General features: G+C 39.0%; 1 protein-coding gene across 2 annotated transcripts; it reads left to right on the forward strand.

The window, feature by feature from the left end:
- The first annotated feature begins 945 nt into the window (after positions 1-945).
- LOC144656971 (cleavage stimulation factor subunit 1-like) lies at positions 946-16,642 on the forward strand. Of its 2 annotated transcripts, XM_078517232.1 has the most exons (16): positions 968-1,227; positions 2,784-2,914; positions 3,435-3,521; positions 9,551-9,643; positions 10,807-10,847; positions 11,195-11,311; positions 11,897-12,019; positions 12,327-12,402; positions 12,747-12,826; positions 13,207-13,266; positions 13,912-13,974; positions 14,115-14,147; positions 14,322-14,376; positions 14,940-15,020; positions 15,558-15,638; positions 16,153-16,642. In XM_078517232.1, the coding sequence occupies exons 1-16, from the start codon at positions 1,172-1,174 to the stop codon at positions 16,257-16,259; spliced, it is 1,284 nt and encodes a 427-aa protein (XP_078373358.1). In that variant the 5' UTR covers positions 968-1,171; the 3' UTR covers positions 16,260-16,642. The 2 variants fall into 2 exon arrangements, with proteins under 2 accessions (XP_078373356.1, XP_078373358.1); XM_078517230.1 differs by lacking the exons at positions 9,551-9,643; positions 10,807-10,847; positions 11,195-11,311; ... (8 more) ...; positions 15,558-15,638; positions 16,153-16,642 and adding exons at positions 5,148-5,686; positions 6,474-7,896 and having other exon boundaries at positions 946-1,227.
- The last annotated feature ends 302 nt before the right edge of the window (positions 16,643-16,944 follow it).

Raw genomic sequence — 16,944 nt, forward strand, 5'->3', positions numbered from 1 at the left:
AGTCCCGCGAAAAAAAGTAACAATTAGGTATACATGGGCTCGCGCGCGCTCGTAACTCTCGTTTCTCGTGCCGCAACGCGTAACCACGAGTAGGAGTTTATACGCGATCACCTGACCAAGTACCGCTTTGAGCCAATCAGTACTGGGGTGTTAACTTTTTAGGCTATAACTAGCTACAAGGCAAAACAGTCCGTATTTCATCGATGCTCTTTGTGCAAAAAGCGGCGTCCCCAAATATTTTGAGTGGGATTGGCGCGCGAGACACGGGAGTTTGCGAGGCTGGCGCGCGAGGATGACGCGCGAGCTTCGCGCCTTCCGCTTATTTGCACATCGCTTACCCCAAAATTCAGCGGAAATATATTAGAAATCAAATTGTTTTGTAGCCTTCTCATGCCAGCCGCTTTTGAGTACAGTTAACACCCGAATTAAAAAACCGGAGAAGACGGCCGAATTCTGGTCCGGCGTCCTGGTTGACAAAATTTTCCGAAAACTCTTTTTGGCTGCAGTAAAAATACCCCGGGGGGGGGGGGGTACTCCCTATAATGGCCTATACGGGGAGGCTCCGCCCGAAAGGGGTACCATTTTTAGGCTTCAGATATATAAAAGGGTAGGGATTTCACGAGTTTAAGTATATGAAAGGGTATGGAAATCTGTCATTTGGCTATTTAAAAGGGCCTTTAATTAAAAAATTTCGAACAGACGCAATTTATGGCTGTATTATTTTAATTTATTAAGCGCTACATAAAAATGACAAGAAAAGTTCTATTTTAAGTCCACGCCATGTCTCTTAGGTATATGAAAGGGGTACCTTTTTTCAGTTAAAGGTATACGAAAGGGGTACAATTTCTGTCAAAAATGGTATATAAAAGGGTAAGGGGTTAGAACTTGGGGCGGAGCCTCCCCGTATAAAACTTTTTTGAGTACCCCCCCCCCCCCCGGGTAAAAATATCTACAGATTTTGAAATTGCTCTAGATTACTTTCAGAGATACTCCATTTTAAAATCAAATACGGTATCTTTCTTTGGCAATTTTTCCTTCCGTGGAAATCACCCCTTTTGTGGGTATAGAGATTCGGCAAATCTTCGGTACTACTCGCCAGCTGTCGACAAATTGTCGGTAAATACTCGGCTCAAGCACGCTATCTTTTTTGACAACTTCTGTATCTCTCGCAATGGCGGATCGGGACGGCTTAAAAGAAAGAGAAACCTTGTATAAGCTGATGATAAGGTGAGAAAGTTTTCTGAGAGCCTTTTTCCGTATTTTATGTTTGTTGTGATGATGTGGAGTTGCTTCAACTACTCGTGAACGGGCAAGAAAATAAAACAAGATGGCGACTTTTGTTTGGCTTCAACTCATGAGCACTGCAGAATCCTCTTAACTTTTCGCTTGTTCAGTTACAACAAATAATAAATTAAACTACAGTGTTACTTGTGGTTGAATTTTTCAGTCCTGTAAATCTGTGGTAAAGTGAAGCAAATCTTGTAGAGTATTAACCCGATTGATAAGAATTTGATGGTTTATACGCCTTCATTGATCTTCTCTTCGATTCTCTCGTCTTTGTTCTAATATATTTTGGAGTTGCATCGAACATTTGTGGAAAGACGTTATACTCTATTTATTTCATCAAAAACATGTCGCAGTCCTAGAAATCAATGATTTAGTTTTGTAGATTTTATATGTGCACGAAATTAAAAAATATTAAAAACGTGGATAATTTACATATCTTTTTTAAAAAAAATAATAAGTATAATGTAATTGAAAAACAAATCTGGATGATGTTTATGTGGCATGTTTACGAAAAAACTAACATGAAATAAGAAATCTTTTGGTTCAGTGCTGTTCAGTGCCAATGTTTTACACATCTAATGACAAATTGGCGGCCAAATTTTTTATACTTGGTCATCTTGGTGTACAAAAACAATTGCACACTCTGTGAAGATGCGAAAGACTGACTGACCATCTGTTCCCAGTTGCTCAATGGCTGGTTAATGGTTTCCACTGGATAAATCACTATTCAGTGGATAGCATAGCTTGTTTTTGTGGGCATTTAATCTACCAGATTGTGATTTATCTGGTGAAGAGTTTCCACCCTTTGAACAACCAGGAGTATATGTGGGTAAATTGGTACAAAATACAGCATTTGTATGAAAATTGAATTTTCCAGCTTGCTTGCCCTTTGAGCAAGCTGTAGCCAGGATGTACTACCTGAAAGCCATTTTTACTAGCCCCCCAAAAAACTTCTCATAAGCATGATGCTTGTTATACTTTACTTGCCTGTCGAACGAGTGAAGAAGTAAGTCCATTAGCCTGAATGCCCTAGGCTAGTGGACACTAACTTCTTTGCATGCTACATCAGATGAAAACAATTACAGCTGTATACAAAAAAGCATGACTTTAAACAACAAATGTGAGAGCGGAACAGTGGTAGATCCAAGGTAGGGTTCCATTAGATCTGCCCAACCTCCCCACATGCACTTATACCTGAAAAGTATTTGCTTGCGTCCATTATTAGGGAACAAGAAATGGCCCTCCCTCCAAAAAGAGTCAATTTTTACTTTAGCACCCTCTTTTTTGACAACACCTCTGGTCTAGATCTACCAATAATCTACAATGTACATGAATAGACTATCAATTATAACAAGTAATTTGAGAATTATTTTCACACTTTTAGGTTACGTAATTTAAGTTACTCAGCTGTGATTTATAGCAGAGAAAGGAACCTTCACAAATCTTTTGTTGTTGATATTAATTGATTCACACATTGTTCATCCATGCTTTTGTAGCCAGCTTAGATATGATGGATTTGAAGCTATTGCATCTAACTTGGCCAAAGTCGTCAACATTATCAGCGCCTGTCCTCCGATGGCCCGGCTGCACCAAGTTGTTAACCTTGGACTTCAAGCTGAAGCAGAAGGTATGTCCCTTTGTGAAATTAATCTATCACCCCATTCATTATCGCAGTTGTAGTACTGGTAAACAAATTTCTATTTTCTCTTGTTGTACAATTTTTGTTGTCACTGCCTGCCTGCTCATTGAGGCTGCCTAGTCTCCATGCTTGGTGGGCAAACATTTTCAGCATGAATGAACAAGGGAACTTTTTTTTGGGGTGTCAAATCGAAATTAAATAATCAAATTACAAAATTAAGAATAAAAACTGTATTGACAATTAAAAATGACTTTGTGTCCAAGGGGCTCCTAGTGACTTACAGCAGCATTTAATGCCAGGTTCTGTAGCATTAAGTGCTAGAGTATTTTGTTTCTTCCCCTGGATTGAGCAGACACTGGGGCACCATGTCAGTTAAATGCCTTGCCCAAGAAAGAAACAGTGTCCAGGCTTGACTTTTCATTTTGTGATTCAAAGTCCATTACCCTGACCATGTGCAACATGTTATACTGTACATAGTTGATAACTTTTAAAATGCATTTTTTGTCAGGAGTAAAACCTGAACCTACAGTGATTCCAGGCCTCACACCAACAGTGGAAACTAGTAGAGGAATTGATTTGGAATATGAACCAGAAGGTACGGATCAATAATGTATTCAGTGTACATGTAAACTTAATATATACACTTAGTATTCAACACTTGTAAGAAGAGTGCATTATTTTACTGTGTACTGTATAGTGCTTAAAAGAACTTCAAATTCTTGCCAAACTGACAGTACAAGCTGCCTAAGTTCTTTGGAAATGAAACTGTACATGTACATTGTACATGAGTTACGAATCTTCTTATTCAAAATGTCTTAAATATCACAGCTTCTAGAGCAGCTGCCTGTGATTGCTGAAAAGCAGTGTTGCTATTTAATAGGCCCTCTGCACATAGACATCGTTTCTCATGTAGATATGTGCAAGTTAATGAAATGGAATGTCTGTGTATCTGTATACTGAATCAGTGCTTAATTATTTTAATTTTTTGAAGACGTATTCATTTGCTGCAATATTTGAATGAATAAACAATAATTGCTTAGTTATGCTTATGATCAACATTTGAATAAATTTTTTTTAAAAAAAAAATCCCTTTCTATGTTACCAACCAAGTATAATTCAACAAACATCTTTATTGCTTTTCTTTTTAATTTGATCTTTCCTTTAAAAAAATGGATGGTTCATAATAGTTGTTTAATTAGGTTAGTTATATGTAGAGTAGTGTTGTTCTACAACTTAATGTACAAGAGTATGGTGGACGCGTGTCACTTATCAACCTAGTAAAATGGCCCAGCTCACAATGAGTCTCTCGTAGCTCAGTTGGTTAGAGCGCCCAACCGGTATCTGGGAGGCCATGGGTTCGATTCCCGTCGGGGACTCAGATTTTTCTTTGTCCCATGCTCGAGTTATGTTGAACACTTCATCTTCATTATTTATTACCGAGCTTAAAATTTACCATCTTTATTATTTACTACAAACTTGATGAATTCGACATTGCTGATCCTAGCAGTATGCAGGACGCGTGTCACTTATCAACCTAGTAAAATGGCCCAGCTCACAACGAGTCTCTCGTAGCTCAGTTGGTTAGAGCGCTTAACCGGTATCTGGGAGGCCATGGGTTTGATTCCCGTTGGGGACTCAGAATTTTTCTTTGTCCCATGCTCGAGTCATGTTGAACACTTCATCTTCAACTTAACATCTATTGTTCTAAGTTATTAACTTAACTATAGTAAGAACTATTAAATTGAATTGTTTCCTCCTATAAACAATGAAATCTGATTAATGCTGGCAAAGAAAATAAAATTAATATAGTACTATATAAATATAAAAGAATTACATATCAATTGAAAATATTTAACTTCATCTCTTTTTTGATTGTAACTTTTTTTAGTTACCGTTTACCGGTAATTTGCTAACAACCCAATTTAAACTATCCACAATATATTTAACCCTGCAATTTCCAATAATGATTAGCAATCTTACAAATCAATTCTAATCATTGACAAGTGTTATGGTACCTACCGATGTAGATGGGCTGTTTCCTTTATTTCTGTACTGTCTGTTTCATGGAAATACCACTAAAAATAATTATTGTATACATATCAGAACCAACAAGGCAGATTAAGACTCTAAATATTTAACTTATGAATCTCTAGTAAGAACACATGCATATGCAAAGCCTGATTCAGTATACAATGACTTATTCCATTTCATTACTTGCCAGGGAATCAAGTGAATGGAGAATGGCAAAACTCCACCACTGACGAAACATTCATGAGCAATCTTGAGCTTCAAAAAGTAGACCAAGATTGCGACAGCGAGCCAGAGGAAAAGCAAGATGACTTGCCCTCTGCAAACATGGTTCTGCACCATATTTTAAGAATCACCTGTGACAAGAAATTTACAGAACCTCCGCAAGACGCTAGGCCCATCCCAACAGTTGAGCCTGTGAGTGTGAATGGGGAAGTCTTAGATGCAGAAACCATTTGTGAACAAGTAAAAATTGAACTTGTAAAGTACAACATTTCCCAAGAAGTTTTTGCAAAAGCTGTTCTTGGAAAATCCCAGGGCTATCTCTCGGAAATGCTAAAACATGGGGAAAGCTTTTTCCGCCCACAAGACCACACACACTACAAGGGATGGTTGAATTTTGAGACCATGCGACAGTTTCTTCTGAAGCCAGAGGCTGAACGGTTGAGGATTTATTATCACAAAGGCGAGGAGTTGAAATTGGAGAGGATGAAACGGAGACAGATTGAAATAGTAAGTGCCACATTTTCTTCTATTTCTCAGGTTCTGTAAAATAATATGTAACATTTTCCAAGGACGTCAAATATCTACATTGCATATTATTGCTGGGATGTAAGGTCGGCAGGATTGCTTGCTTGTGGGTGACACAGTGGCCAGCGGTATGGTGTTGAACTCCAGATTCAGAGATCTGTGTTTGTGCCCTGCTGGGGTGTTTGTGTTGTGTACTCATCTCTCGTTTGTTGGTTAAAGCCCCTGGGGGTTTTTAAACTTTGGGGTTTGGCACTTTTTGTGTGGGGTAAAAACATGCATCGTCACAAATGACCAAGTTGAAATTTTTTGTTGTAGCAACCCTCCAAGTTAAGACCATTTTAGTCGCCATGGCAACTAAAATTTTGGAGCTGGCGACTAAATTGGAACCGAAGGCGCCAGCCTGGCGACTAAAATTGAGAAGAAGGATTGAAAGCTTGAGCTAAATTTAGCGACTAAAATTTTTCACTGGCGACCAAACTTGAGCAGTTGGTGGCCAAATGGCCACTAAGGAAAAAAATAAACTTGGAGGGTTGTGTAGACTATAATCATTAACACAGTGACTGGAGTTGATTGTTCTCATTACAATATTACATCATAACCTTTTCAGCAAGGCATGCGATTAAAAAAAGGAAAATATTTACCTTATTTTATAGACAAACAAGCAATTCGTAGCACTGTATTGAAAGAAAAGAATGGCAGTCACTAGATAGTGGTTCAACCACTATTGGTACTGAAAAGGTTAATGAATTTTATTTTATTTGTGTTTTAGGGTCTATCTGAAGATGCATCAAGGAAGAAAAGACGATACATTCCAACAGAAGCTAAGGCTGTTATGGAGGATTATTACCACCGCAATAAATTTCTCTCCATTGAAAAGCGGCAAAATCTAGCCAATCAGCTGGCTATCCCAGAGCAGTGTGTTAGCGATTACTTCAAGAATCTGAGGTCCAGGAAGAAACACGAGGAGCGCATGAAGTGTTTGCTCAAAGGGCTTGAATACAATGATAAACAACCTGACAGAAATGATTCTGACGATGAGGATGGTTTTGAAAATGGTACCAGTAATCAAATTCTCCCATGCTCTCAAAATATCCCAGTTGCTACGACTTCAAGTGCAGTTGTAGAAACTGCTCCTATTCCGCATGTACATGTACAAATCCCAAGTGTAATACGGTCAAGTGGAAGAAGGTTTAATGTGTCTCCCCTGGTAATGACATCAACATTTCAACCCCGACAGGACAGGAAAGTTTCCGAAACTGATCTTGTAGCATCAAAAATTGCTGCTCTAACGCAAAGTCAGAAATCGCCACATAAACAGGCGGTGTCAGGTAGCATGCAAGTTTCAGTGCAATCAAACATGGATAGTCAACAGCAGGTGACAGTGACCCCCACGACTTCAAGTCACCACAGAGGTCGGGAGAGTCCCAGACTTCCAACTAGCTGCCTGCTGCCCTCAGCACCTTCCGCCAGCACTGATGTAGTAGAGGCTTTCTCGCTAGAGGGTTTGATTGACAGTGCCTGTAGTTCTGTGATGCTTCAGGGCGGGACTCCCGAGACAGAGGGTCTTGAGGTTGGGCAGCAGATATATGTTGTGCATGTAAACAACCATGCGGAGACCAGTGTTCGGAATTAAAGTAAAGTAAAGTCCTGGTGAAAAAAAAAACAAAAACAAAAACATTCCTTTACAATTACATTATAAAACCATGTAGATTATCGACAGGGGTTCCTGTTTGATACTGATAGCTTGTTGTTATAGATAGTACATGTAGTTTTGCTTCCTCTGCATACATATTTTTCTTAATTAAGCATGCTTGATATACCGGTAGAACGTTTTATAGGAGTGGTGAATGGTCCTCCAAAAAATGGGTGTTGCGCAAAATTTTAGCCAAATTTCAGGGGTTTCGTCTTGTTGAATTTTTCTTTGACGCCTTCTCGGGGTCTTGATTTCTTTTGCAAGGCTAAAAAGGTCTTGGGCTCGCAGAAAATATACCAGTCTCCCTGTCTCGCAAAGTCTCCCATTTACCATTTGAGTTGACCCCTTTTTATGGCAGAGAAGTTAAATTTGTCTAGAATGACACACTTAACAGATGTTTAAGTCATCAGATTTTACATATGGGTCCCATTTACCTTCATACTTGATGTTATGTCTTTAGCATAAAAACAAGCATAGAGTACCCTGGTAGACACTTTCTATGGTATTACATTATAGGGGGGCGGCGCCCCCGCCCCCTACTTACATGTATGAAATCGGTAAAAACAGAGTTTCACTGTAAGTACAAGGAGGTAAACCCTTCCTATTCTTTATTAAATGTCATTACATTGCACCACAGTAAAGTAATACAGAAATAAGTAATTTTACATTTTGACATAAATTCAATAAATGCAGATATTATTGACAAATCATAATAATTAAGACACATCATATTTATTTTAATTGAAAGCGAAGTCTGTCTCATTACAGTGTGTTTAGTTTAATTAATTTATGTTTTTGATAATTTATATCTTTACGGTTCCACAGACACCAAACTGTATAAATTTAATATAAAGCACCCTTAGTTACTCCCGAATGCCAGCATTCAGATCTGTTTCTTCTAAATAGTACTTTAATAGATCTTTTTCCTTCTGATATTCATATTGAAGGCTGCTCCATTGTATAGAATGTAATCAAATAGCTATAAAGTCAAATAAAACTCAAACACTGTAAATAACACAGATAAAAAAATAAAAAACGCACCCGAGTGCATTGTTGAGTTATATAAGCACGCGGGAATTTTTAAGAACACGAGAGAAGTGCATAGAGAAGCACAAGGCGCAGCCGAGTGCTTCTCGCACTCTCGAGTGTTCTTAAAAATTCCCAAGTGCTTATATAACCGACAATGCATGAGGAGAAATTTTTTATTTCTTTTATGAAATGTTAAAGAAATTGCGCGCGCTAAAACTCGTGACATAAGCAGCGTGCATTATAACTCAAAAAACCACGCGCGTGACGTATGCAGCGTGCTTTATGGAGCTATAATGAAGTCAAACTGACCAGTCACAGCGCGCGCAATTACTCGGACATTTTATAATAAGTAATAAAGTATTCCTAAGTATATTTTGTGGTTTGATTTTATTCCTGGTTCATGTTTTCTTTTGTTTTGTTTTTGTGTATGGTTATGTGTGATAATGAGTTGAGTTGAGAAACTTGAATCAAGGATAAAATTGAACCACAATGTATACACCTATATGTAGATTTGTATTATTTAGCTTAGTAAAAAGTGTAATATACTAATATATTGGAAGTTGGAAGTTTAAAAAGAGATGAAGAATAAATGAAAAAAATATTATGTGAAAGACTTCTTGAATCTTGTTCTCTGGAAGTTACAATGCCTGCCTCCCTAGCTCCCCTATGCCCTTCAGTGACTAATCTTAACACATGGCCAACAGAATTCTGTAATCAGTTCACATGCTAAAATATGCCAGTCTTGCAAGCTTTGTACTGTAAACCCTATTCCAAAGAAGTTGTCTTTCAAACACATGTTAAAAGAGACTTTTTTGAGAAGGAAATGTGAGATTTTCTAATGTAGCATCAATTTGTCAATGCATGTACATCACTAGTGCCAGTCCCAAATCATGTAGATTTATGCATTATGGAAATGTGCACTAATACAGAGAAAATTCTCTCTTCAGGTCACTTTTCCTTATATAATGTCAGTTTCACTCTTTAAGTTGAAACAAGCAAAAACATGCAAGAATTTCTCTCTCAGAGACTGAAATAGTTTTTCTTATGCAACAAATTCACTATGACACATCTTTTTCTAAAAGAAATTTGTAAATTCATCTTGAGTGCCACTTTAACTTTTGCAGATCATGGTACCAGTCCAGCAGCACACATGTATGAAACTTATTACGTCACAGCACACAAGGCACCCTGCAGAACAGCGAGTTTTAGTCCAAATGGTATGTACATGTAACTATGGCAACATTACCACACAAAATGCCTCAACCCTAGTGTACTTGAGGATGTAAAAGCCTCTTTTAGTCAGGAATATCGTGTCACTGAGGGATGGCTGTTCCTGATGATAAGAAGCTGACATGACAGTTAGCATGCACAGCAACATAGATACGTGGCATATCTTGTATAGGCAAAACGTTTTTTTCTCTAATCTAAGAAATTTAAATGCAACTATCTATGTTGTGTTTTCTATTACCACAGGCGGCTCAAGTTCACTGTGTGAATTAATTATTTATAAAGTGTAAGCGAACGTGACTCTTGGCTTCGAGCGGTGTTGTGTTACAAAGATGCGATTTATAAGGGTTTATATGGGAACTTAGCGATTTTGATTCAAAAGGTAGAAAATTAAATATTTTACGAATAAAATCGACCTCCCTTGTTTCCATGTTGTGTTCTTTGTTGTCTGCCTGCGTCTCAGGTCGTTTTAAAGTGTTTTTGGCGAGTTGCGCTGGCTGGTGGTGTTCCACTAAGAAAAAAGTGGAACACAGCAGCGCAACTCGGTTTTGGGGGTTTATTTCCAAGAGTCACATTCGCTTACACTTTATAAATAATTAATTCACGCAGTGAAGTTGGGCCACCTGTGCTATTACTGGCTAGCTTTACAGCCTTTTTGAAAGGAGAAGGGAAGGGGATGTTTTATCACTTCCAAAAATGGGAACTGGAGTGGGAATTGGGGAAATTTTCACTGGGAAATCGGGATTAAGGTCACTGGGACTGGGAATCACAAACACAAAAAGGGTCTGGGATATGGGAAACGGGTTTAGGGAAAAATTTGGGCTGGAAAATGGGATTTATACCCCCCCCCCCCCCTCTTCAGGACCCTCTTACATCTGGATTTTCTTACAAATTCTGCTCTCAATTCTTGTCATTTGCAATAATTTGAAACTCAAAAGGGGTCTAAGGGGGGAGGGGGTCCTGAAACCCTCCCCTAGAGACGCCCCTGGTTTAACGTATTATCATCTGCTATAACCAAATTTGAACAATTTTGCCTCTTCTATTTGTCTTCAATTTTTGCTTCATGTGTTAAAGCACAGGTATGCACCCTAGATTCAGATGTTATTTATGTAGAAGTTAAATCAAGGGCTAATTTCTTGGTTCTTGTTTTTAGGTCGGCTGATAGCTACTGGTTCGGTGGACGCTTCAATAAAGGTATGTAGCTAATAAAACATAAATGTACACGAATAAAATTCTGTAAACCTCTGAGTTTGTTTGGTCCATTGTTACATTGTTTGGTCCATTGTTACAGCCGTTAAGTAACCACATGGCACATGCCACAGTCAACACATATCTTTTTAGTGTCAAAGAAAACTTGTTGGGATGTTGGAAATAAACACAGTTTCTGAATCATGCTTCTTGCTTACTTTCTTTTAAGTACGTAAGTTTCTGACCTCCCTGTCCCAGCGTGGAGGAGCGTGGCCGGTGGTTAAGCGTGGTTTGATCCGGGGGGGATCTTTTTTTTTTTTTTTTTTTTGGGGTTTTGTATTTTATTTTGTTAGGTGTTAGATGTCGAGAGGATGGTCGCTAAGAACACAATGCCACAAGCACAAGATCAGGGAACAGGCACCAATCTAGAGAATCATCCTGTTATAAGGACACTTTATGATCACTTGGAGGTAACAACTTAAAGTTGCAGTAATATAATTTTAGTCTGTTAGAGCAGTTTTCAATTGAGTGTCGTAAAACCAAAACCAAAGTAATTACTCTGGCCAATCACAAAGAACACAGACAACCCAGTGAACCAATCAAAACTCAAAGCAAATACATGTAGCTGGCACGAAGCGCGGGAAAACGTGCGCGAGCGAGTCACGATTGGTTTTGGTTTTAGTTCTGATTGGCTGAGAAAGTGGCGCGAGATTTTTAAGCCAATCACTAAGCATAGTAATGCAAAACCAAAGCAAACGCAATTTACTTTCGACACTCAAGTGAAAACCGCTCTAAGTGTTATTCATCCACTAGCCAGACTACGAATTACCACTTCAATTACTGCTGTGGCCGTTTGGCCGTCTGGTCTCTTAGCTCCGTAGGTAGAGCAACGGTGATGTAATCTGGTGGTCGTTCTTACTGAGGTCAAAATTATTTTTCTTTGCTTTGTGTTGTCCCCAATTTCCTTTCAAGGGCTAACGCTTCGAAAGAAAATTATAGGTTATTTCCGCCACTTATGTGTTGAATAACTGTATTTCTTACCTTTTTTATTTCAGGAAGTAACAGCTCTTGAATTTCATCCCAGTGCATTGGTTTTGGCTTCAGGCAGCAAGGATTGCACTGTTAAACTATTTGATATATCAAAACCTTCAGTCAAAAAAGCTTACCGTGCTATTCAGGTATTTAGCTTTTTATTACACTCAAGAATGATAAGGTAATTGTAGTTCTAAGCCCTGTGAATAACTGCATTAGATTAATTGACTCTGGAAGCGTGAGTTAAATGGAGTAATCTTTTCTTGGAAGTGGCTTTCTCAGTTTGTAACTTAACGTGTTTCTTGACATAATGCTTCAAGTTTACCACTAAAACAGTTCAGATTTATGTAAAACGCAAGATAAATATATTTGCATTTATGTAGGCATGTACAAAAATACCACAAAATGAGCTGTGGAGATCAGTAGGTATTCCTTGTTTTTTTGTCTTTGCAGGAGGCGGAGGTTGTGTCGTCAATGTCTTTTCATCCCACAGGGGACTTTATCCTTGTTGCCACAGAGCACCCAACTAGTGAGTTATTATCTATAACCCTACAAAAAGCACTTTGTCCTGTAGGTAGAAACTCGACATGTTTTGAAATGAATGTTATGATCCTCGCAGTTTGTTAGCAATTTAAGCAATTGCATTTTTAAGCCTAAAAGAATTTGGTACATACTAGTTATAAGTTTGGTGTTTGTTGTTTTTTTTTTGTGGGGGGTTTAAAAAAAAGGTTTTTTTTATTCTGTATATTTTTTTTTTCAAGGTTACAACGGGATTTGAACCCATGACCTCCGCGATACAGGTTTTGTGATGTAGTTTTTTGGTGCTGATTCAAGTTTGCCAAATTCATGTTTTCCTCTTTCATGTCTTTGCAGTTCGTCTCTACGATACCAACACTGGGCAGTGCTTTGTGCCATCCAATCCTCGGGAATATCATACTGGACCTGTTAACATGGTGAGTGCTGAACTTATTCCACCCTAATCATTGTTTTGTTTTAGAAGTTTAGAGCAGTTTTCAATTGAACGTCGAAAGTAATCGAGAATTGCATAGGTTTTGCTTTACTTAACTACGCTCTGCGATTGGTTTAAAAAACTCGTGCCACCAATTTAACCAATCAGGTGCAAAACCAAAACCAATCACAACTTGATCACGTGCGTTTTCCCGCGCTTGGCACCGGTTACGTGTGCTTGCATCTAGTTCTTATTGGTTCGTTGTGTTGCTTTGGTTTTGGTTTAATGGTTTTACGACGCTCTGAAGTGTGATTGGGTGCTCGTATACGTAACGTGTTCTTTAGTGTCTTTGACAATGAATGTGATGTTAAAATTGTTTTGCAGGTGAAATATTCGGCATCAGCCAATCTTTATGCATCTTGTAGTAAAGATGGATCAATAAAGGTGAGTAACAGTGCGTGTATTTTCAGAATCCAGTATTGATCAATTGAAGAAGCCTTGACCTTGTGAAAAGCATAACGCATGAACGATAAGACCGAATGGGATTCTGGGTAGACAGCATTGGTGAGCTTAGTAATATTCCATTTATTTATAATCAAGATATTTTCTTTCTTTGAGAGCTTTTAGAGCGTTATTTGTACAGCCTGTCGTATAAAAATGTTCATTTTGTCACAGACGACGGATTCTTTTTTCCGAATTCCCAGTAAACATTTGGGTCGTAGCGTTTAAGGTTTATGCTTTTCGTGGGTCAACGTTCTTTAATCAGGTATAGATCCGAATATGAAATTATTGCATGAATAGAAATGGAGATTAATTTCAAATGGTCTTTCTGTAGGCTTGTTGAAGCCTGCGAATGCATTTGTCTCTAATCAGCCACCGTAACTACATTTGTATATAAGAGAAACTTAGCCCAGGGTGGATTTCTTTGGTATGACCCAGTGCAGGATCAGTAATCCAAGATCACTCGGATCAGCGTGCATCAAAGAAACCGATAAATCCTTGCACAGAGTGGATTCATAGGTATTTGTGTAACAGATGGTATTTAATGATATTGTTTACTTCATGAGGACTTCTCTATTTTTTTTTTAGATCTGGGATGGTGTCAGCAACAAATGTATCGCAACGTTTCCCCAAGCACACAATGGTGCAGAGGTAGGGCGCGGCAATAACTTTGTGACTGGTCATAACATTACATCTAACATTGCTAGAGTAAAAATTAAGCATCGTATCGTATTGTAGTTCCATCTTATAATGAAATTTTTTCTTAACATGTTTGTTTCTCTTACTTACAGGTTTATTCTGTTTGCTTTTCTCAAAACTCAAAGGTAAACTTGATTTTCAAATTTTCAAATTTCAGATTTTTTTGGGAAACTTAAGCGAATACGTTAAATTTGCTCTTACGCAGTTATGCTGCTAAATTTACATGAAGTTCCGTGATGTGATTTTGGGTGTGTACAAACAGTCTTCATTAAAATACTTGTCTTGTTGTTTTCTTGCAGTACATTGTATCCAGTGGAAAAGATTCCCTGGTGTTCTTATGGGAACTATCAACAGGTGAAATTTACGTTACTTTAGTCGCTACTGTGCAGCCCACAAAGCCGTGAAGAAATTGTAGCTTCTAGAAAAGTGTTCGTGGAAAAAAACACGTTGTCGCTACCCAGACGTATTGTTATTTTGTGGTCTCTCCACAGTGTTTTTGTTTTCATGGGAAACCACAAACGCTCTTTTAAAACGCTTTTTTGTTTTAGTCCCAGCCCTCTTCGTAGGTAAGACAAATTTCAAACGTAAAACCAGCGTTATCACATAGCCAATCGCAGTTAAATGAGGTTAAAGGTGAAGTGCAGATAAACCAATCAGAACTCGTTGAAAACGCGGGAAACGATTTAACTTGTGGGAAGCGCGGCCAGGTATCTAACCAGTGGGCAGCGCGGAAAAACGAGTAATCAAGCGCAAAGCTAAGTCCCGTATTAAATGACCATGAGAATTCTATTGCCATCTAACCTGAAATTCAAAATAGTCGAAAATAGTCCGAACAGAATGTGCCAAATTCAAAATCACCCTACCCGTCACAAGCATTAATCCTTGCTTGACAAGAATATGTTGTCTTTCTTTCCCAGGAAGAGCATTGAGCATGTACACGGGAGCGACAATGTCGAACTACAGGACACAGATTGTCTTCAACCACACCGAGGACTTCTGTGAGTTGAAATATTTATATAACACATCCGTGGGTATCCTAGTCAACACAACTTTCAGGGGCGGATCCAGATAATTCAGAAAGAGGGGGCCGTGGAAATTGCAGTGAGAACGCAAACCGCCCCCCTTCCCCCCTTTCCCCCAATGAAAAACTCAAGTTCGTGTAGATGTTGCTTAGGGCGGACCATTATTTTTTGGAGAGGGGTATGAATAATATTGAAAAAAATTGTTTGCAGGGCCTAGAAAGACAAAATAAATTGTTTGCAAACACGATATTTATAACAAAAAATAGTTTGCATGTCGAAAAAAAAATGTTTGGAGAGGTGCATTAACTAAAAAAATGTTTGCATAGAAATACCCTCCCCCCCCTCCAAGAAAATGATGGTCTGTTCCTTACTGTCTTACAGCATTCTGGAGTGGTGCCAAAAGTTAAGGTCTCGGAAGAAAAAAAAGGGGAGTAGACCCCCCTTTAAATCCGCCCCTGACTTTTTCATGTTGTACTTATACTGTACTAACGGCAACGCGTTCATTTTCAACAGTGATTGTCGCAGATGAATCTAACAACAGTATTGCATGCTGGGACACGAGAACAACGGAAAAACAAAAGCTCCTTTCTTCAGGTATGATTATTAAAATGAGTACGTTTTTCTTGGCTGCCGTTCAGTGTTACATTGGAGGCGTGGTGGTCTAATGGTTAACGCGCCGTACTCCGGATCAAGCGGTCCGGGTTCCTCCGCCCGGGGCCCCCCCCCCGACGCCTGGCTTGGGCACTGCATTGTGCTCTTGGGGAAGACATTTTACTCTCACAGTGCCTCTCTCCACCCAGGTATATGCTGGGATAACCTTGCGATGGACTAGAATGCCATCCAGGGGAGGAGTTAGCCTGAGAACAGGCTCTCTGTTCTGGGGCAATGTGAATCTCTCTTCGAGCGCCAAAAGCGCAAGTTTCGCAAACCCGAATGGAGAGCCTGTTGGCAGGGGGGTAGAAATATTCCTAGGCTCGGGAACAGGCTTTACCTTTACCGTTCAATGTGTGGGTTGCTGAGTAGCCTTAAAGATGTAACAGCCATCTTGAGCTTGTAACTAAAGGTCCGCGTTAACATTTTTTAATTTCTCGTTTTTTTTTTTACTTAGGTCACAACAATCACATTCGCTGTATCACCCACTCCCCCACAGGAGCGGCTTTTGTCTCGTGCAGTGACGACTTCAGAGCGAGATTTTGGTACTGTGAAGGAGTGTAGGACTTCCCTTCCAGAATCTAGATTACTTTCCAACGCGCGCATGACCATCTTCAGTGAAACAGAGTGAAAGTCAACTTTCGGGAAAGCATAAGTCTCTGTCCAAAGTTAAACGACTTCCATGGCCACGTTCATAATCTCTGTAATCTTTTTACCTGGTTCAAATTCAAGATGGCGCCTGGACCAGACGCCATTCTGGATTAAAATATGGGAAGACAAGGCATCGTACATGACTATCCCACAGTAGCTATCATACTTTTCGCGTCAAAATACGGAGAGGAATTAATTTAGTACATGTTCTAGTTCGCAATCCAGTTTTATAGTGTTTGTATGATAAATTAACGTTGTCTGTGTTTTAGGACAATAAAACACCAACTTAAATTCAATTTTCTTGTTGTCGTTTTTGTCGTCAGTGTGCCCCAGTGTGTCATCCTCGTCTCGAATAGAAATGGTGCTAGCTCAGATTGAGAAAAGTATCCGACTGAAAACTTTTTTGACCCCTCCAACCTCACTTTTTCACCAAAACTGTGGGGACCCTCGATGAACAGGCTTCACATCCAGGGGGTAGTGGTAAACTGGTAATATGCTTCGTGTCACTGAAACGGCAATACATTCCAGCAGTCACGGTAATGAGCGTCCGTTTGGATCTTTCGATCATTAGGGCTACTTACTACTGATTTTAGTTCAG

The sequence above is a fragment of the Oculina patagonica genome, chromosome 6 (genome assembly GCF_052425735.1).
Source record: "Oculina patagonica isolate OP01 chromosome 6, crgOcupat, whole genome shotgun sequence".
Taxonomy (NCBI): Eukaryota; Metazoa; Cnidaria; class Anthozoa; order Scleractinia; family Oculinidae; genus Oculina; species Oculina patagonica.